The 23,649-nt window shown below is 40.0% G+C and overlaps 1 protein-coding gene across 1 annotated transcript; it reads left to right on the forward strand.

The window, feature by feature from the left end:
* The first annotated feature begins 2,278 nt into the window (after nt 1-2,278).
* Nucleotides 2,279-22,079, forward strand: LOC119822182 (olfactory receptor 52W1). Its single transcript, XM_038341190.2, has 2 exons — nt 2,279-2,551; nt 21,048-22,079. The coding sequence occupies exons 1-2, from the start codon at nt 2,279-2,281 to the stop codon at nt 22,077-22,079; spliced, it is 1,305 nt and encodes a 434-aa protein (XP_038197118.2).
* Nucleotides 22,080-23,649: the final 1,570 nt, after the last annotated feature.

A 23,649-nucleotide genomic window follows, 5' to 3' on the forward strand; every position in this document is an offset into this window, starting at 1 on the left:
AGAAGCAACTCCTGAAACTAGTTGTCTGATAGCCACACGTGCAGCATCCATGACATATATGTCACACACACACACACACACACAATAAATAAAACAAAACACTTTTTAAAGAATTCTCCTCGGTTTGGGACAGGAGTTTGTGGCACTAATCAAAGACCCTGTCACACTACTAGCATTTAAGAAATATTTGAACAAATGAGCTACGAAGCTGGTAAATTAATATTTATCTAATATTTTCCTTGTTCCACCAAATGGAGACAGGTGGAAATCTGAGCTATTTCTGTAAGCAGTCCACTGGCACCCTTTCCTTCTACAGTCTGGTTCAAGCCTTCACATCTCTTCCAACAACAGATTCCTCCCCACATCCTGCTGGTGCTTTCCAGTCCTCTCGCTGGACTCTCGTTTCTCTCTCCCAGTGTTCACCAGAAGTTCCAGTGGTGTCTCCCCATCTATGTCCTAACATGGTCTGATCCCTCTCATATCTTTTGTCCATTTGACTCCTTGAGTTTCTCCTCCCACATACGTATTTCCTCTCCCCGCTTCGGTCCTTGCCCTTTGCAGACACACACACGCACACACACACATCCCCACCTGTCCCTCCTTCTGTCACCACGAGTGTTCTTAAACTCACCTATTTCATGACAGTATTAGCTGAGGAACTGAGAAAGTGGTGGAGAAAAGCTAAAGAGCCACTCATTCTGAGGAGAGGGACAATAGGAAACAGGCTGCACACTGATCGCGTTGGCTTGTGTGGCTGTCAATGCTCCTGGCTTGTGTAGGACCTATATATTAGATACTGAGAGGCCATGGGCAGACACCTTCTCCAGAGGCAGGTGTCAGTGCTACCCATGGGATTACAGAGCATGTGTCCAGTGAACCACAGGGGAAATGAAAACCTTGTCACTGGTGCCAGCAGGAACACTAACTCTAAGGATAGTTAGTAACTCCAGAAAAAAAAGACATAATGTAGAGCAGTATTTGAAATCCTAGCAACAAAATAACATAGTAACATTTAATGTGCTGAGCCTTTGCCATATCACTGTTACTGTTTTAAAAGTTTTTAGCACAAATTATAGCATTTAATTATCAAAATAGCCCAATAATAAAATGCACTATTATTATATCCATGTTTTAGATTTTTAAAAAAGAGACTGAGACATTAAGTAGTTCATCAAGAGAAAAATATAAAACTCTAAAACTGAATACATAAAAGTGTTCAGACTCAGCCCTAAACTCAGTCCCTGACTAATTATGAAGTAACCCTGGTGGGCCAATACCTCAAGGTAATCTCAAAAAAAAAGGGGGGGGGGGACAGAACTAAGGAAAATCTGATTAAAATTCTTGCATCATTAAAGCAAAATGTAAAAATTCACAACCATTATCAGGGAAATGCAAATCAAAACCACAGCAAGATACCACTGTGTACTCATTAGGAGAGCTACCATTAAAAATTAAAATTAAGATTAAAAGAACAAAAAAATAAGTTGGCCAGGATATTAGAAACTATGCTTTGTTAATGGCAATCTCAAATGGCACAGTGGCTCTAGAATCCGCATGCCAGTTCCTCAAAAGGTAAAATATGACCCAGTACATTCCTGGAAAGGCAAAATTATTATATGACCTAGCAACTTCATTTCTGGGCATACACCCAAACTGAAAGCTGGACAGCACAAAAAGAATTGGCAAATGTGTTACATTACAATTAAAGAAATCTGTGCAACAAAGGAAATCATTCCCAGAGAGAAAAGGTAGCCTGGAGGATGGGGAAAGCAGGAAAGGGCAAATCTTTGCCACACAAGCATGAAGATCTCATTTTCTATCCCTAGAAAACACTACAGTGAGGTATAAGGTGAAACAGAAGAATGCACAGACACTCATGAGTTAGCCAGGAATATGGAGCAGTGAACAACAGAGACCATCTCAAACAAGGTAAAGGGTGGAACCAATACCTGAGGCTGTCTTCTGACCTACACACACACACACACACACACACACACACACACACACACCTCCGCATGCATGTGCAATCACACACAATTTTTAAAGAATGGGAAGATGACTGAAACACAGGCTGCCACTATACAGAGAGGACCAAGTGGTGAGTGACCACCCACCAAGTGGGACACCCCATTCTCTAGGATCTCTACATTGGGGTAAAACCCCGGGACCCTCCCCTACCTGCCTCAGTTTCTCTAGTCGGCCAGCAAGCAAGCTTCCTGCAGGTAGGCTGCTCCAACACCCCCATACCATTGATCGAACCCTGCAAGCTACAAGTTCCATGTTGCTGCCAAACCCTAATATCCCCCTGCAACCTCAGAGGAACTGTGAAACACAGGCTGCAACTACACAAAGAGTACCAAGAAAGGAACTCTGCAGCACAGGCTGTGACTGCAAAGACTGGACCAAGAGAGCAGACCAAAAGAGTGGGGCCAAGAAAGATCTCAGTGGCTCTTTGAGACACAGGCAGAGACAGTACACAGAGCAGACCAAGAACCGTTCCCACAAAGACACAGAATACCACTGCAAGGATATGACCAAGAGAAAAAGATGGGTTGGTGTCAATGCAAGAATTCATTCAACAACCCAAAAAGCAACATAGTAACACCAGAACCCAGTGGTCATACAACAGGAAGACTTGATCATCCTAACCCAGAAGAAGCAGAAGAAAACTATTTTAAATGTAACTTTATGAGGATGATGGACACCTCTAAAGAAGTGAAAATTTCCCTTAAAGAAATGGAGGAAAAGACAAACAAAAAATTGGAAGAAATCAATAAATCTCTCAAAGAAACTCAAGAAAACTGAGAAAAAACAACAGGTGAAGCACATAGTTCAAAGAATTCCAGACGTACAGATTGAAATAGAGGCAATAAAGAAAACACAAACCAAGGGAATTCTGAAAATGGAAAATCTAGGTAAATGAACAGGAACTACAGGGGAAAGCATATCCAACAGAATATAAGAAAAGAAAGACAGAATCTCAGGTGTTGAAGATAGAGAAAATAGATTCATCGGCCAAAGAAAACATTAAATCCAACAAATTCTTAACATAAAACATCCAGGAAATCTGGGACACCATGAAAAGACCAAGCCTAAGAATAATAGGGATAGAAAAAGGAGAAGAACTCCAGCTCAAAGGCAAAGAAAATATATTCAACAATATTATAGAAGAAAACTTTCCTAACCTAAAGAAGGAGATCCCTATGAGGGTACAAGAAGCTTACAAAACACGAAATAAACAGGAGCAAAAAAAGTCCCCTCACCATATAATAATCAAAACACTAAACGCATAGAATAAAGAAAGAATATTAAGAGTTGCAAAGGAAAAAGATCAAGTAACATATAAAGGCAGACCTATCAGAATTATACCCGCCTTCTCAATGGAAACCATGAAAGCCAGAAGGTCCTGGGCAGATGTGCTGCAAACACTAAGAGACCACAGATATAAGCCTAGACTAATATACCCAGCAAAGCTTTCATTCACCATCGATGGAGAAAACAAGATATTTCATGACAAAACCAGATTTAAACGATACATATCTACAAATCCAGCCCTATAGAAAGTACCGAAGGAAAACCCCAACCCAAGGAAGCTAACTGCACCCACAAAAGCACAGGCAACAGATAACCTCACATCAGTAAACCCCAAAGATGGGAAACATATAAACACTACCACTGAAAAATAACAGGAATTAACAATCACTGGTCATTAATATTTCTTAATATCAATGAATTCAATTCACCTATAAAAAGACACAGAATAAAAGAATAGATGTGAAAGCAGGATCCATTTTTCTGCTGTATACATGAGACACACCTCAACCTCAAAGGAGATACTACCTCAGAGTAAAGGATTGGGAAAAGATTTTTCCAATCAAATGGACCTAAGAAACAAGAGGTATAGCTATCATAATATCTAACAAAATAGACTTCAAACTAAATTCAATGATAAGCGATGGAGATACTTCATACTCATAACAGAAACAGTCTATCAAGATGAAGTCTCAATCCTGAACATCTATGCCCCTAATACAAGAGCACCCACATATGTAAAGGAAACATTATTAAAGATTAAATTGCACATCAAACCCCACAGAGACTTCAACATCCCACTCACAACAATGAACAGGTCAACCATACAAAAACTTAACAGAAAAATAAGAGAACTGACAGATGTCATGATGCAAATGAACTTAATAGACATCTACAGAAAATTTCACCCCAACACAAAAGGATATACTTTCTTCTCAGCACCTCATGTAACCTGCTCTAAAATTGACCACATACTCACTAACAAAGCAAACCTTCACAGATACAAAAAAAAATTTGGAGTAACCCCCTGTATCTTTTGGGGTCATCATGGTTTAAAGTTAGAATTTAACAATAACACCACTCTCAGAAAGCCTACAAACTTATGGAAATTGAACAGTGAACTACTAAACCACCTGTAGGTGAAGGAAGAAAGAAAAAATTAAATATTTCCTAGAATTCAAAGAAAATTAAGGCACAACATACCCAAATCTATGGGACACTATGAAAGCAGTACTAAGAGGAAAGTTCACAGCACTGAGTGCCTACATAAAGAATGTGGAGAAATCACACAATAGCAACTTAACATTATACTTGAAAACTCTAGGACCAAAAGAAGTAGACTCATCCAGAAGGAGTAGATGGCAAGAAATAATCAAATTGAGGGCTGAAATAAGAAAAAAAAACAAAGAAAATGATACAAAGTACCGATGAAACAAAGAGCTTGTTCTTTGAGAAAATGAACATGATAGACAAGCCTTTATCCAAACTAATCCAAAGGCAGAGAGAGAACATCCAATTAACAAAATCAGAAAGGAAAAGTGGAACAAAACCACAGGCACTGAGGAAATCCAGAGAATCATGAGGTCACACTACAAAAACCTGTACTCCACAAAACTGGAAAGTGTACATACCAAAATTAAATCAAAACCAGGTGAACAATTTAAATAGACCTATATATAAACTGCAAGGAAATAGAAGTAGCTATCAAAAGCCTCCCAACCAAAAAAAGCCCAGGGCTGGATGGTTTTAGTGCAGAATTCTACCAGAACTTCAAAGAAGAGTTAATACCTATATTCCTCAAACTATTCCACATAATAGAAACAGAAGTGTTGGAGGAGGCTTCTTGTTAGTTCCTAGCCGCTTAGACCCAAATAATCACACAGAAACCATGTTATTTAAATCACTGCTTGGCCCATTAGCTCTAGCTTCTTATTGGATAACTCTTACATATTAATTTAACCCATTTCTATTAATCTGTGCATCGCCACCTAACTGTAACTTACAGGCTAAAGTTCTGGCATTCATCTCTGGTGGGACTATATGGCTGCTCCTTGAATCCTCCTTCTTTCTCCCAGCATTCAGTTTAGTTTTCCCCACCTAGCTAAGTTCTGCCTTGCTATAGGTCCAAAGCAGTTTCTTTATTAATCAATTGTAATCACAGCATACAGAGGGGAATCCCACATCACAGAAGGAACATTGCCAAACTCTTTTCATGAGGCTACAATTACCCTGACACCGAAACCACACAAGGCTCAACCAAGAAAGAGAATTACAGACCAATCTCACTGACGAACATTGATGTAAAAATAATCAATAGAATACTGCAAACCAAATCTTAAGAACACATCAAGAAAAACATCCACCATGATCAAGTTGGCTTTATCCCAGAGATGCAGCGATGGTTCAATGTACAAAAATCTATCAATGTAATTCGCCATATAAATAAACTGAAAGAAAAAACCATGTGATCATCTCATTAGATGATGAAAAAGCATTCTACAAAATCCAACACCCCTTCATGATAAAGGTCTTGGAGATATCAGGGATACAAGGAACATATCTAAACATAATAAAAGCAATACACAGCAAGCTGACAGCCAACATCAAATTAAATGGAGAGAAACTAAAAGCAATTTTACTAAAATCAGGAACAAGACAAGGCTGTCCACTCTCTCCATATCTATTCAACATAGTTCTTGAAGTTCTGGTTAGAGCAATAAGACAACAGAAAAAGATCAAGGGGATTCAAATTGGAAAGAAAGAAGTCAAACTTTCACTATTTGTAGATGATATGATAGTATACATAAGTAATCTCAAAAACTCTATCAGAGAACTCCCACAGTTGATAAATACCTTCAATAATGTGGCAGGATACAAGATCAACTCAAAAACATCAGTAGCCCTCCTATACACAAAGGATAAAAAGCTGAGATAGAAATCAGAGAAATATCACCCATCAAAATAGCCACAAATAACATAAAATATCTTGGGGTAACACTAACCAAACAAGTGTAAGACCTGTTTGACAAGAACTTTGTCTTTGAAGAAAGAAACTGAAGAAGATACCAGAAAATGGAAAGTGTCCCATGATCTTGGATAGGTAAGATCAACATAGTAAAAATGGCAATCCTACCAAAAGCAGTCTATAGATTCAATGCAATACCCATCAAAATTCCAGCACAATTCTTCACAGACCTTGAAAGGCCAATACTCAACTTCATATGGACAAACAAAAACCCAGGATAGCCAAAAGAATCCTATACAATAAAGGAACTTTCATAAGTATCACCAATCCTGACATCAAGCTCTATTACAGAACTACAGTAATGAAAACAGCTTGGTATTGGCATAAAAACAGACAGGCTGACCACTGGAATCAAATTGAAAATCCAGATATTAATCCACATACCTATGAACACCTGATTTTTTACAAAGAAGCAAGAACTATACAATGGAAAAAAGAAAGCATTTCAATAGATGGTGCTGGCATAATTAGATGTCAACTTGTAGAAGAATGAAAATGGATCCACATCTATCCCCATGCACAAAACTCAAGTCCAAATGAATTAAAGACATCAAATATAAATCTGACTACATCGAACCTGATAGAAGAGAAAGTGAGAAGTAGACTGCAAACTGCAACACATGGGCACAGGAGACTACTTCTTATATATAACACTAATAGCACAGACATTGAGAACAACAATAAATAAATGGGACCTCCTGAAACTGAGAAGTTTCTGTAAAGCAAAGGACACAGTCAATAAGACAAAAAGGCAGCCCACTGAATGGGAAAAGATCTTCACCAACTCCACATCAGACAGAGGATTGATCTCCAATATATATAAAGAACTCAAGAAATCAGACATCAAAGTTCCAAATAATCCAATTAAAACTGGGGTACAGAACTAAACAAAGAATTCTCAACAGAAGAATCTCAAATGGTCAAAGACACTTAAAGAAATGTTCAACAACCTTAGCCATCAGGGAAATGCAAATCAAAACAACTCTGAGATACCATCTTACACCAGTTCGAATGGCTAAGATCAAAAACACCAATGGTAGTTTATGCTGGAGAGGATGTGAAGTAAGGAGAATTGCTGGTGGAAATGCAAACTTGTACAACCACTCTGAAAATCAGTATGACATTTTCTCAGAAAAAAAATAGGAATCAACCTACCTCAGGACCCAGAAATACTGCTCTTGGGCATATACCAAAAGGATGCTCAATCATACTACAAGGACACTGGTTCAACTGTATTCATAGCAGCATTATTTATAATAGGCAGAACCTGGAAACAACCTAGATGTCCCTCAACTGAAGAATGGATAAAGAAAATGTGGTACATTTACACAATGGAGTACTACTCAGCTGTAAAAAACAACATCTTGAAATTTGCATGCAAATGGATGGAACTAGAAAAAAACATCCTGATTGAGATAACCCAGACCCAGAAAGATGAATATGGTTATGTACTCACTCATAAGTGGATACTAGCTGTAAAGCAAGGGATAATGAGCCCACGACCCTAGAGAAGCTAAGTAACAACGTGAACCTTAAGAAAAACATATAGATCCACCTGGAAAGAGGAAATAGATAAAAATTTCCTGACAAAATTGGGAGCATGGGGGTGAGGGGAGAAGGGAAGGTAGAAGGAGGAGGGGAAAAGGGGAAGGGGAAGGAGAACTTGAGGGAACAGGATAGTTCAGATGGAGGAAGGACAGAGATGGAAAGCAAGAAAAGAGATATTTTGATTGAGGGAGCCATTGTGGAGCTATTAAGAAACGTGGCACTAGAGAAATTCCCAGGAATCCACAAGGAACACCCCAGCTAAGACACTAAGCAATAGTAGAGAGGGTGGCCAAACTGGCCTTGGCCTGTAGTCAGATTGATGAGTATCTTAAATGTCACCACAGAACCTTCATCCAGCAACTGATGGAAACAGAGGCAGAGGTCTGCAGTAAAGCACTGGACTGAGCTCCCAAAGTCCAGTTGAAGAGTGGGAGGAGTGAGAATATGAGCAAAGAGGATAAGACCATGACGGACGCACCCACTGAAACAGTCTACCTGAGCTAATGGGAGCTCACCAACTCCAGTCGGACAGAGAAGGAACCAGTATAGAACCAAACTAGGCCCTCTGAATGTGGGTGACAGTTGCATGGCTGGGGAAGACTGAGGGGCCACATGCAGTGGCACCAGGATTTATCCCTACTGCATGTACTGGCTTTTGGGGAACCCATTCTCTTTGGATGGATACCTTGCTCAGCCTAGATATAGTAGGGAGGGCCTTGGACGTTCCCCAAGGCAAAGTGCCTTATCCTCTCTTAGGAGTTTATGAGGGGTTAGGTGGGGGGAATGGGAGGAGGGGATGGAGTGAGAACTGGGATTGGTATGTAAAATGAAAAAATATAGTTTGTTTTCTCTTTAAAAAAAATAAAGAAAAAATAGGGAGATGAAAATCTTTCCCAATTATACATAAAACTGAGGATTACTTCCTAGAATATTGTAGTAAAGAACTGCAGTACAAGCAGAGTGGTGCATCCTATACACAATCCCAGCTCTAGAGAGGTAGAGTCAAGAGAATCAGGAATTCAAAGCCAGTCTTTGTTACAAAACGACTTTCAGGATAAAGGTTAACCTGGGTTACACAGAACCTGTCTCAAACAAGAAAAGAACGAAGAATGAACTGCAAGACGAAAAACACTGACAAACCTAAGCATCTAATCAGTAAATGGGCTAATTAATTGAATGGCCAGCTCTCAAAAAAAGAAATACCAATGGCCAACTTAAAGCTATTATGAGATCACTTCACCACAGTGAGAATGATGGCAATCAGAAAAGTAAATGCCAGCAAGGGCCAGTGAGGATATGGGAGAACAGACTCTTGGTTTCTTGCTCATGAAAGCGTAAGCTGGTGCACACCATTAAAATCAGCCAAAAACAATCAACCACATAACCCAGCTATCCATTCCTGTGTATAAATCCTAAGACTGGATGAAGAGAGAGGGAACAACACAGAAAGACTGTATGGAGCAATAGCGTAAAGCAGATCTAAGAATTCTTATAGCACTGAAGACCTACATTAAAAAAGGAAAAGTCCTTGCCAGACAGGACTTTTAATCCCAGCACTCCTTTAATCCCAGCACTCAGGAGGCAGAGGAAAGGGGATCTCTGTGAGTTCAAGGCCAGCCTTGTCTACAGAGAGACTTCTGGAACAGCCAGAGACACAGAGAAACTCTGTCTTGGAAAAAAATCAACAGAAACAACATAAACAGAATAATATCATTAAGAACATAAAACGGGGTGAAGAGATAGCTCAGGGGTTAAAAGTACTGACTGCTCTTGCAGAGGACCTGGGTTTGGTTTCCAGCATCTACATGGAGGTTCACAGTGATCTGTAACTTCAGTTCCAGGGAGACATGTACATGTTCAGGCAAAAATAAATTTTAAAAATAATAATAAACCTTTAAAAATAAGTTAATGAAATTGATTCAACAAAATTAGATGACAACATTTTCATCATTCATTGTAGCATTATTAGAAATAAAATCACAGATGTTTGTGGGTTTTGTTTTTGTTTTTTAAGACAGGATTTCTATGTCTAACTACCCTAGTTGTCCTGGAACTCACTCTGTAGAACAGGCTGGCCTCGAACTCACAGAGATCAGCCTGCCTCTGCCTCCTGAGTGCTAGGATTAAAGGCGTGTGCCACCACCACCTGGCTGTTTGTGTTTTTATGTGAACCTCCTTATTGTATTTCATTTGCAAAGACGAGCAAGGTCTGCTTCTTTCATTTTACTTCCCCCTGTTTTCGAAAGGCAGTTTCAGCAGGCTTCCTGCAAGAATATGACAATGTACAAAAGAGATTGCCGATTGCTACAGTCTGATGGTTTTCAGGGTTGTTTGTTGCTAAGTTCATATTTCCTTAATGTCCAGTCTCCACTACAACTTTGTAATAAATGTGAAAATTTAAAAATTTTAAAAAACACAAAAATAAATGTATCTATGTATGGATGTGTATATATTATACATATGTCTACTTGGGAAAATGGTTTTTCCACTCTATCTTATTTTTAGAAGTATGCAAAGATGTCATGTATGAAAAGGGGGCACTCTAATTGCTGGTTAGGGAACTTTGCTGCCCTGTGTACTAATAGGCTAGAATTTCAGTAGCCAGTGACCATCCATAGCCCATTGAATGTGGTGGGACTTCAAGATGTGAACTGAGACAATTCACTCCAGCTGATTGAGGAGCAGTGTTTCACAGGAAAAGAAAAAAGCTCACATTAGGAGTTCTTCTTTCTGAAAAAAAGTAGAAAAGTTCACCTCAAAAAAAAAGTTTTATCTATTGACCTGAAGAAAGTCTGCAGGGTGTTCTCGTTAGGCACACAAATGCAGCGCCTGGGATAGAGACGGCAGTCACTAGCAGTCACTCTGTGAGTAAGGAGAAGGTGTGTGGGATGTTAACAAGTACCTTAGGCATGAGGAGGTGGTAAAACAAGGACAAAACCGGTGCTGGTGGTGCACACATTTAATCCCAGCAGTCGAGAGGCAGAGACAGGCAGATCCCTGTGAGTTCGAGGCCAGCCTGGTTTACAGAGCAAGTTCCAGGACAGACTCCAAAGCTACAGAGAAACTCTGTCTGGAAAATTCAAAAGACAAAAAAGAAAAGAACTAAGGACAGAGATTATTATTAATTTGATTTTTATATGCCCTTATTTTATTTAACAAATACTTGTGAAATTTATTTTAAAAAGAGACCATTAATAAACAATACTAAAAATATATTTGGATGATTTATAAAAAGCCAACAACATAGCAAATGAACAGAAACACGGTGGGTCCCATGAGAGCAACTGCAGGACAGTCAGAATAGATAATAATAGACAATAAAAGATCCAAAGTGAGGCAAATGCAATCCCGATTGTCTTGGACCTTGCAGTAACAGCCTCAAGAGAAAAGAAACTGGCTGAGCACAAAAGCAATCAATGAACTAAGGCAGGTGTCTCTAGGGGACTCAAGGACTGTGTTCTCAGGCTCCACAGCCTACCACACCTCTGTGACTCTACCCACCACACAGAAATGGAGGAGGATGGCTCAGCACACTCAGGACTGGCTGGCCAGTGCAGAAGAGGAAGAAGTAAACTCTTAAATATATGTATTTGAGCAACGTGGAAATGGAGAAAACTGGCATTTTCAATGAGTCTTCCCCAGCTCCGACAGTCACATGTTCAGTATAGCCAGATCCATGGAGTAGCTAACACTGCTCAACACTCAAGGAAAGGAGGTGATAAGGAGCTAACCAAGGAACCAGGGGGCATTGGATGGATTTTTATAAAATCTGTAGAAAATATGTGTGTCTTCAGCAGAGAGAATTGTGTAACATCAAATTCAAAAGAGCAACTCCAGAGCAAAGGCAGAAAGCGATGCATCATAGATGGGAACCATAGCGAGAATTCTTTAAAAGAAAATTTGAGTGGATGTGAGGGTCATCGAGTGAGCACAGAGGACAGAAGAAAGGCCATTTGTTTGCCTGCTGATTTCACGGGGGGGGGGGGCGGCTGCTCTTCAATCTCAAACAGGAAGTGCAAGCTGAGGAGAAATGAAATTATCCCAGGAACACATGATGAGACTCAAGCTTATTTTGCTTTATTAAGTCCACACAACCCTGAAACACGCTGTCATCAAGAGAATCCATTCACACTGACCTGGATTCAAGTTCACACTCATTAGACGTTTGGTGGGCATCAGTAAGCTATCCACTCATCAACTATATCATATATAACATACAAATAATAGCATCGAGCTCCACTCTGAGATGATAAACGTACAATACTTAGCCAACACCTGACTAAGGAGCATTTGGTGACTCATGATTTGAGAGCTGTTAGGTCTGTACACATCAGGGAAGAGTACCGTCTTTACAACCTCAGGGAAGAAAAGACACAATAAATCATATATAAAAAGCATATGTCCTAGATGTGGCTTTATTAAAATTCAAATTTCCTACAAAGTAAAAAAGACCATAAACAAAATTAGGAGGCATCAGCTGGAAGGTTGTATTTCTAATGTAAAAATGAAGGGCTGCTGTCTAGAATACTTACAACCATCTACACACTTATGCAAGAAGGAAGACAACTGGCTAGAAAAACCAACAAAAGAAACGATGTGAATTTCCAGTCGAGAAATCCTGAATGACCAATAAATACACATAAAATATATATTAAAACAAGATATTATTAATTATAGTCATAAAATATCAGTCTGATATATAGCGTTATCAATGGTGTTTAAAAAATAAGATTTTGCATAAAGTTCCTAAAAAGAAGCCAAATTAGAACAATTTTGAGAACAATTTTATAATACTCTACTATAAAAGAAATTTGCATATCTTCTAATCCACAATTCCACATGGAAATATGCTCTAGAAAAGGACATGACATTTTTACATCTCCATTTATATAGATGTATGCAAATTTGTCAATATAGTATACATAGAAAAATAGCCAGAAGCAATTTTTAAATTATATTTTAAAATACATATTTAGTGTGATCATAGGCTATTAAACTATAGACCAATTTATAAGGGTGATAAAAATCTGCTAACCTGTATAAGCAGAACTAGAAACATAATGTCTATATATAATAGGAATTACTTCATGTAGGTATATAAAAGCACCAATTAAGAAAAGCATTAAAATTCATAGTAATTATTTTAACATGAGAGAACAGGACATCATAAGGAATAAAAGATACCTTAGTATCTGTAATTTTTATTACCTATATTAAAAAATAACTCAAAGCAAGTGGGATAAAATATTAGCAATTTATAATCTTGGGCCTCCTGATTCTTGTGCAAATTTTTATTCTTTGTACTTTTATATGTTGGCCACTTCTAAGGCAAAAATGTAATTTTTTCCAGTAAAATACAAAAGAAAGACATACTAGACACAAGAGGTCCAGTCAAGAGAGTGCTGCAGTACTCCAGAATAAGGCATGAGGCATGAAAAAGGGCACACTCCAGTGGGGACGGGAGGCTAAGACACACGAGGTCTAATGAGAAGGCCTTGACGGCTATGTGAATGTTGTCTTAGTACATTCAAGCTGTTGTGATGAAGTGTTTATTGCAGATTGTGTGGCTTACACAACCAGCATTTCCGTCTCACCATTCTGGGGGTTGAAAAGTCCAAAATCCAGGTGCCTGCTGAGGAAGCTCCCAAGGGGAGCTCTGTTCCTGACTGAGTCGGCTAGCTGGCTTCCCCCTGGGTCACATGTAAGACATGAGGAGATAGGAAGGGGCAGAGGGAGAGAGAAAGCCTGCTCTTCCATTCTTGCAAGGACACTAATCTCATTCAGAGGGTCTAGTGCTCTCAGCTAAGCCTAATTATCTCCCAAAGTGTTGACTGAGGTTTCTGCCCTGCCTCATTCCCGCAGTTGTTAAGTCCCAAAGAAACACACAGAGGTCTACATTAATTGTAAACTGATTGGCCTAGTAGCTCAGGCTTCTTATTAACTCTTATAAATTATATTAGCCCATAAGTCTTGTCTGTGTTAGCCATGTGGCTTGGTACCTTTTCGGTGAGGCAGTCACATCTTGCTTGCTCTGGGTCTGGCTTTGCTATGTCTGAGTGCCAACTGCAGACTGAAACTTCCCTCTTCCCAGAATTCTCGTTGCCCTGCCTCTACTTCCTGCCTGGTTGCCCCACCTATACTTCCTACCTGGCTATTGGCCAATCAGCGTTTATTTAAAATACAAGTGACAGGGTACAAACCATTGTCCCATAGCACCAAAACCCCACCTGCAAATATCAGAGTGGGAATTGGTGCAGCATATGAATTGGGGACATAAATATACATTCCCCAACAAAATGTAGTAAGACTATTTATCCATCTACAGTATTGTGCTTGGCATATAATGAATTCTTAATAATGTCTGCTGAATTCTGTATCTCACATTAGTGTTTTTCCTGCTTACGAGTCATTCATGCAGTATGAGTTCACTGTCTAGTACCTCTGAGAAATATTGTTTGTTGTTTTGGAATGTAGCCAGGCTGCCCTTAAACTAATAGCAATCCCCCTGTCTCAGCCTTCTAAGTGCTAGGATTTAGGCATGAGACACCATGTCTGGACAGGAAGTAATTTCTCGATACCCTTAGCCAAATTCCAAGAAAGGGAGTCACTTCAGGAGCCTCTTCTAAAAACTAGGGAAACTTTACAAAAACTCCTATCTTCCACATGGAAAGCTTTGGGAAAACACCCCAGTATAGGTCCATGTCTTTGACCAGTGTTAGTATTATTAATAATAATACCTCTTCCATGCCTTTTCTGAAACAAAATATTCTGTATATTGCAAGAGTTCCTTAGTGTCCCTAATCCAGTCCCATAAGTCTAGTGTTAGCTACTGGTTAAATATGGGCAAAGACAGTGTCAGTCCCAGAATTCTATGGTTAGAACAGGCAATTCTGTTGCAGGGGAAGAGGAAATATATAGGGAGAACAGATAATACACACAAGGTTAGCAAAACCAGACATGGCAGGGTATGGTAGCACACACTAGGAATCTTAGATACTGAAGAAGCTGAGACAGAAGGATCATTAGTCTGAGGCCAACCTGGGTTATGTAGTGAGTTCCAGCACAAGTTGGGTAACTTAGTGAAAAGAAAAAAAAATTAAGGACTAGAGATATAACTCAGTGATAAATAACTTGCCAAGACCATGTATGCGCCCTAGATTCAACCCCCAGTGAGGCAAAAATGTACACATACATACATAAATACATACATACATACATACAAAAATACGTACTAGACATGATCTATTCTACAAGACTGTAAGTTCTACAAGATCCTACTATAAAGGAGATGGCCTCGGTGCAAGCACACCTACTGTCCCAAGGGGTAGAGAGTGACAGTGCTCAGTGGTTTTAGGCCTTCACAGTCAAGAGCTAGAAGGCCCAATCTGGCCGGGGTGATTGATGGTAGAAGACAGAGTGGGGGTGTGTGGTGATTCCGTGATCTTTCCATGTCCATCTGGCAGTACCATCTGACCTTACAAGGGCTCTCTCTTCTCTGGATTAAAGGGAAGATGAAGCTCAACTACTGTGATGCTGCTGGTTCCACTAGCGTCTCACACTGACCTGGTAATTGTAGTCTGGTATTTCAGAGTTACTTGGGATTCTGAAAGATGATTCAGTGTTGAGTGGCACCACTAAACCCAAGGTTTTCTGAAATGTAATCTACTGTATAAATGGTAATATATGTTATTGTTCACAGACCATGTAAAGTAAAAAACAAGACCAAAAAAAACATAGAAGAGGCCTACCTGGGCACATGCTGGTCTCTGACAAACCTGCTCTATGGGAGATGATGGCGGTAGCTACATTAATCAAAGTATGAGAGTCAGAGTCAAACTCCAAACAGAGCCTCCCCTATCCTGTTTTCTATGCCAGCCCCAAAGCAACTGAGAGGTTCAATATCCTCTTCTCTGCAAACACCAGGGCTGTCAGAGTTACAATCTGTGTCAGGCAAGAAGGAAATTCGGTTTAGCACAACTCCATAGCCAATGTTGTTTAAAACTTCTAGAATCTGACACCTGTAGATGCAGCAGCGGGGCTGCGTCCCGCCACCCAGCTAGCTTTACGCCCGAAATAACAACATAAAATAATTACACGGAAACTGTATTCTTTTAAACACTGCCTGGCCCATTTGTTTCAGCCTCTTATTATCTAATTCTCACATCTTGCTTTCACCCATATTTAGTAATCCGTGTAGCACCACAAGGTGGTCGCTTACGAGAAGAAATCTTAACCTGCATCCATCTCGGAGAAGAGAAGCATGGCGACTGACTAAGGTGAATGCCTGAAGCGTCTCCCCAACTCTGCTTCCTTTCTCCCACAATTCTGTTCTGTCTACTCCGCCTACCTAATTTTTTTGTCTTCTTAAAGGGCCAAGGCAGTTTCTTTATTAATCAATGAAAGTAACACAAAGACACTCCTCCATCATTTCCCCTTTTTCTGTTTAAACAAAAAAGAAAGGCTTTAACTTTAACATAGTAAAATTACATATACATATATAATAAGCCATGTAAAAATAGGAAATACACAGAATCTGGTTTCTGTATGTTATTGTGTTGTCTTTAGGTTTTCTGACTGCTAATGAACAAACAAGATATGCTAGGCTATATTGGATTATTAAAACTGCTAGATTAAATCAACCTATATATTTCAAAAATGTCTTGACTTCAAAATGGAAATCAAGAGATATGTTACTTTGAGGGAAGAGGTTATGCTTTTGTTTCCACAGGAAATGAGAGGCTGTGGATTTATTCCAAGATAATATGGACCAAGTTTAAATCGGGAAGACCCCTTAAAATCCTGACTACAGACATAAAGAAATAAACCTATAAGACATGTGATCTACATTTTACCTGCCTAAACATAAAACAAAAGAAAAACATCTTTGGCTGACTTGTGTATGAAGCACAATCTATACTTTAATATAGATATGCATGTTACCTTTAAAAGTTTATGTACTTTTCAAAACAAAGTGATCAGACACCAATAAAAACAGAAGACCCAGAGAATGGAACATCTCAAAATGCCACTGTTACAGTCTCCCCAGAGTTCTACACACAAAACAGTTTCAAGGCTGCTGGCTAAGATGGACCAACCTCACAAACTACTCCAGTCAAAACCTAACAAGTATCCTGATTTTTTTAAGCCTCCCCCAAAGAAACCAGGGACCACAGACAACAGGAAGTATTCTAGCAAATGATGCCCACATTACCAAGAGATGGGAAATGGACAGGTTTTGACTATTCAATGGATTATGAATGTTTATCATTTTTATAATTTTTTATTATGTTGTTACTAGACATAGTCAAAAAGAGCTATACAATAAAGTTAAATTTAAAGGTCTCTTTCTAAAGGAATAAGGAGAATATGATATAGGGATGATAGGAAAAAGATAGATTATTGAATCTACTTTAACCCAAAAGAACAACTATTAATCTCACAATATTTTACATTGGTATGGATTTTAGTTTATTGATACAAATTTCAAGTTAATATTTTGCTGTTTGTATGTTTCTACTCTTGTTTGGGGTACTGTGTTTATGCAGCTCATTTAAAAATGTAACTTATAATTAAAACTACAGTTTAACAGCCATCTATAATAGTCAAACTTACAGTCAGGTATGTTTTCAAGGTCACACATAAATATTTAGATAGATGGTCTTCAAACACTTCAAAGATCTATAGACTATGGCATTTAAAATGTTTTAATAATATAAGGCTTTGTCTGATAATGAGACATGGCTGCTCCTGGCAGCATCAATCTACTTCAGAGAAGATGATGGGCATCAAAGAACTCCATATAGAGTTTGCTTTCTTTGTGGCAAAAGTTAGCTACTGGGAAAGAAACTGCCCTTTCCTCAACTTCCGACAGTGTGTTTTCCAAATTGGACAAGGAGGACACAAAAGAAAGCAACTGCCGAACACTGGCAAGATAAAATAGTTATTTAAAACTCCTGCTTTTCAGAAAAGTCTGTCAGGTATTCTAGGCCTGTAGATGGATGCCCCAACCTTGCAGAGGAATGGTGGGTGATTGTCTATGCAGCTAGTTATCTTTGTCACTTCTATAGCTTTGGAAGTCATTTGCTCTGCACTTCCTGTTTACTCAGGTAATATGATATCCTTCTCAGGTCTTTGATGGGGTTAAAGACTAGAATAGTTTCAATTACAGTTCTCCCTAACTATGGTAGGAAGTAAATTATAAATTTAATTATAAATTATAAAATATAATTTATAATACTCTAGACTCTTAAGGGGAGGACAACTGATGGAATACTTTCTTTATGCCAAATACAAATGGACTGGATATTGTAACTGTAATTCTTAGTTGCTGTTTTCATTGTATATAATTTTACTATGCTAAAGGCAAAACCTTTCTTTTAATTAGACAAAAAGAGAAAATGTGGAATATTCCTTTACACTATATTAATATGTGCCTTTGTGGTTGGGTTAATAAAGAAGTTGACTGACCAATAGCTGGACAGGTAGAGGTTAGGCAGGACTTGCAGAAAGAAAGAGAATGTAAAGAAGGAGTCTCTGAGAATCAGGAGGAGCTGCAGAGAGGAGATGAACTTGTACTGAAAAAACGTATTGAGTCACATGATAGAGCATAGATAAGAAATATGAGTTAATTTCAAGTGTAAGCACTAGTAACAAGCCTGAGCTATTGGCCGAGCATTTATAACTGGTAAGTTTCTGAGTGGTTATTTGGGAGCAGCTGCTAGAACAATAAAGTTCAGCCTACAAACAAGAGGTTTCTTTTTCTGTGTTGCCATTGTGTCAAGTACTGACCTCAATTAGTTTAACTGCCTTAGTACCTCCCCACAAGTATGATGGGGAAAAGGGGGCGATTATAAACTCCTGGAGGACATTAGGTCTCCTTAGGGCCATTGCATCTTTTCGCAAGTGGCACAGGACCAGGACAAAAGTTTCAGTCAGTTCTGCTACAGTGCCGGTTTTGAAATGCAAATTTGTTAAAAAGCAGCTGACACAGTAGGAAACTGAGCAGTGAATTTCATGCTTCTAAACGATTCTGTAATTTTAGAAACTAGATAAACACAAAAAACTTCACACAGATGATCCTGGCTGAGCAGGAAAACTCAGTATGTACTCTTCTCCAAATATGTCAGTTAGAACTTCCAATCCAATTCTGACAAGTCTTTCTATGAAACTCAAGGGTTTTTTTCTCGATAAAGTGCTGCATTTATTGTAGTATTTGCATACTTTCTAACCATATAATGCCTAAAACAGTTCTGTCACTTTTTGAGGGTGTGTGTGTGTATGCATGTGGAGGTCAGAGTTTGATTTTCTCAATTGCTTTCCATTTATTTATGAAGGCAGGCTCTCTTGCTAAGCCTAGAGCAACTCTAGGCTAACTAGGCTATTCAAGTGACCACTTTCCTGTGCCAACTGCCGAGACTACAGGTAGGCCACCACATGCACTTGGCTGTTATGTAGGGGCTAAGTAACCCAACTCTAGTCTTCATACTTGGGTGGCAAGTACTTTATCCCATGAGCTATCTCCCTGGTCTCCATTGCTACTGTTTTCATGTGTGTCACTGATATTTTGGGGGTGCTACAACCTTACTTCCATTTTTCTAGTAAGGTCATTGGTTTTCACTATGATTTTTGCATTGTGTGGTAAGGACACCTCTTTACAGCAGAAAGAACTGCACTCAGTATCTTCTGGTCAGTAATGAACAACATTTTTTATTCTCCATGGATACCTAACTCCTAAAACTGTAGTAACAAGTGTACCTGTCATCCTAGGCTTTGGGGCTAGCAGATCTGCCCAGTTGAAAGGGATAAATGCTCATTCCAACCAAATGAATATTAGACAATGTGAAGCTGTGAAGACAATGTGGCTAATGAGAAGTAATGCTTGCCCTATGCTTCTACTCTAGTGAGAAGAGAGAGAGAAATAGTTATTACAACAGGGTGGGGTGTATACCATTCTATAGAATTATACAAGTTCTCTCTAACTACGAAGACCTCTCAGAGGAAATGTTCCCCTTTCCCATATATTTCAAAGGCTTTCCTTGCTTGCCCCTTTCCTGTCATGTACCTACAGTACAGAGAAGAGTTAATATGGCACAGGTGGGAAGGATAAGGGCCCTGAGGGATGCAGGTAGAACAGGTTCATAAAAGGCCCCAAGAGGCACTGGGCAAGGTAAAGAGAGGCTGCCAGCACACAGTGCTCAGAGTAACTTCCTAGTCAAGTCTTCAGCTGTGGTTTTGTCTTCACTCAACACTGAAGTTTCTGCTGGGGGTGGATGCTTGCAGGGACTCCATCTACTCACCCTGCCTCCTCCATCAGAGGTGTTTCTTCACATACTCAGTACCCTAGGATTTCTACCGTTTCCTCCTCCAGTTGCCTTACCTGTGAGGCACTCCAGGAATAAGTCTCTAGTGGAACCCCCTTCTGGATCCAGAAGAATGGAAGAATGCCAACAAGAAAAGTTCTTTTTGCTGTCATCGTCTCTCTCTCTTCATTGCTCCCTACTCCCAACTTAACTCTCCACCTGATGTTCAAGATTACAGCTTCAGCACCAAATCCAGAATAATGTAAGCATCCCTTGAAATCGCCAGATTTTCTTCTGTCTTCCAGGCTCCCAGCTTCACCCCTGATCCTACTTGCGCCCCATTACAGTTTCTTCCTGTCTTCCTATTCTGCCTCCTCCTAGCTTCCTAGTGTATTGGCTCCCCAAATATTAATTCAAGGAAATAGTTAAGATCACTGTGTTTACTCCTGTTATAGAATCAAAATCAATGAGGTTCAAAGTCCCTCCTAAAAATATAATTAAAACAAGATAAACTGGTCACTCCACACCAGTCTTCTTCCCAGATACATAGACCAAGATTGTATGTTCTTGGACTCTGAGAGAGAAGGCAGTCATCTCGGCTCTTTCTCCTCAGATGACCTCACACTGGAGGGCTCTGCCTGTACCAGCCACTGTATCAGTTAACCACTTCCTTAAGCCTTCCTTTCTGCCTCTGCTCTTCCTACAACACTCACGGAATACTAGGAGCAAAGGATTCTCCCACCCTAGCTAGTATCATGACCATAATTATCCATCCAACCCATGCCAAGGAAAGATTGTGCTCCTGTAATATTTCAGCCCTTTGCCAGTCCATGGATGGGTTTGTGTCACTGTGACATCTCTAGAATGTCTCCTCCTGCCCTCCCCTATCAGGAATAATACCCATAAGACCTAAACTTTATCCTTACAGGATGACACACAGTCTAACTTCCCAGTCCAACTCTACCTTCTGCCCAGTTTTCTTCATACTGACTGGCATCCCAGGGTTGGGAGACAGACAGACCTGGCTGACACTGGTGTTTGGGCCCATGTATCTGCTGGCCCTGCTGGGCAATGCAACACTTCTGACAGTGATCCAGATAGACTCTACACTGCACCAGCCCATGTTTCTACTCCTGGCTACATTGGCAGCTACCGACTTGGGCTTAGCCACATCTATAGCCCCAGGGTTGTTGGCTGTCCTATGGTTTGGGCCCCAATCTGTGCAATACGCTGTCTGCCTCATCCAGATGTTCTTTGTACATGCACTGACTGCTGTGGAATCTGGTGTGCTTTTGGCCATGGCCTGTGATCGTGCTGTGGCAGTGGGGCGTCCACTACACTACCCTATCTTGGTTACTAAAGCCCGGGTGGGCTATGCAGTCTCGGCACTGACACTGAAAGCTGTGACTATTGTGGTGCCTTTCCCCCTGCTGGTAGCACGATTTGAGCACTTCCGTGCCAGGATCATACATCACGCCTATTGCGCACACATGGCAGTCGTGGAGCTAGTGGTGGGTAACACACGGGTCAACAACTTGTATGGGCTAGCACTTTCATTGGCTGTGTCTGGTGTAGATATTCTGGGCATTGCTGGATCATATGGGCTCATTGCCCATGCTGTGCTTCGGCTGCCGACCTGGGAGGCCCGGGCAAAGGCCTTTGGTACATGTAGTTCTCACATCTGTGTCATCCTGGCCTTCTATGTGCCTGGTCTCTTCTCCTACCTCACACACCGCTTTGGTCGTCACACTGTCCCAAAGTCAGTGCATATCCTTTTGTCCAACATCTATTTGCTGCTGCCACCTGCCCTCAACCCCCTCATCTATGGGGTCCGCACCAAGCAGATCAGGGACCGATTCTTAGAAATGTTTAAATTCAGAAAAAAACAGTTTTAATGGACAGTGGGTCATTGTCCTATATATGCATAGAACTGTGATGACCCAAAAGGTATTTGCTATGAATCCCTTGGAGTGTATACCACTGGTACCTGTAGAGTTTGGCCTAGTCAGTCATGTCTTGCTTGAACGGAGGCAAAGGCAGGTGCTGCACATTACCGTGCAGGGAAAATAAGGAGATGAAGTTGAGATCCAAAGATCTAGTTTGAGAATTTCCTTTCCTGTCCCCACCCCCATCATTTCAACCCAATTCTCACATGCTTCTTAAATGTGTTGACACTTGTCTGGACTTACAACCCTCTCTGTACCTCAAGTCAGAGTCTACTTTCAGACTGTTCTTAAGGAATTATACAAACTTATACTCCACATTTTAAGAATCTGGAAAATGTACCATATAGTGTCAATTTAGCCAGGATATGAGACTTAAAACACTCCCAATCAAAGAATTCTCTTGGGTCTTGTGTGTAATTACAACTTCCTCTTCCTTCAATTCCAACAAAGAACCCCAAAGTGATACCTACAACTTCTTTCTCTGGGGTTGGGATTTTGAGAGTCAAGTATCCAACTAAAAAATAAAGCTTGTATTTAAATGATCAAATCATTATAATCACCTGCCAACCTGTCCTTTTGTGTACCCTCAGCCAAGAATGTAAAATTCCCACCAGAACCCCTATATGTCCCGCTCACTGTCACAACAGCATGCAATACTGTAACATATGGTGCAACATCATCATGGGAGTATTACATGCTGCTGCCACTTCCCAAACAGAGATACTAAACAAGAAGTGGCATGGTGTTGCCCAGTGAGGGAATTCATTTTCAGTTAAGGATGGATAATAGAAGGAATAAAATATAATAGGCAGGGAGCCACAGCTGTAAGGACAGAGAAAACTGAAGCCATCAAGTCGTGGTGTTAGTCACAGAGACCTGAAACAACAAAACCCAGCACAGCAGCTCAGAGAGCTGGACCAAGCACCACAGGACAACACACAGATGAAGTAGCTCCTGTGTATGACATTTGTCTTTTCAAAGACTAAATGGGTCTCATTAGACCCCAATAAACAAGGAAGAGGTACCTCAAAATGTCTGCACATGGAATCTGCATGGCTGAAGAGAGCATCTAGCCCAGTTTCTCTCAACCTTCCTAATGCTGCAACCCTTTAAGACAATTCTTCATGCTGTGGTGACTATCAACCATAAAATTATTTTTGTTGCTATTTCATAACTTTAATTTTGCTACTGTTATGAATCATAATGTAAATATCTTTGGAGATAGTGGCTTGTCAAGGGGGCCACAACCCATAGGTTGAGAACCACTGGTCTAGTCAATCTTGTATAAGTTTAGTTATTCCCAAAACTTATCTTTTCATGAATTTAAAAAACCTCCAAGAAATGATCTTGTAGAAAACTAATGAAATACTAGTCCTAGAGCTGGAGGAGAATGGCTCAGTGGGAAAACTCCTTGTCTGAAAAAGCATGACAACCTCCATTCAGGTTCCCAGCACCCACATAAAAGCCAGCTGCAAGTCTGTATCCCCAGTACTGAGGAGGAAGGCAGATCTCTGGAACA

Source organism: Arvicola amphibius, chromosome 1, assembly GCF_903992535.2.
Source record: "Arvicola amphibius chromosome 1, mArvAmp1.2, whole genome shotgun sequence".
NCBI classification, from domain to species: domain Eukaryota; kingdom Metazoa; phylum Chordata; class Mammalia; order Rodentia; family Cricetidae; genus Arvicola; species Arvicola amphibius.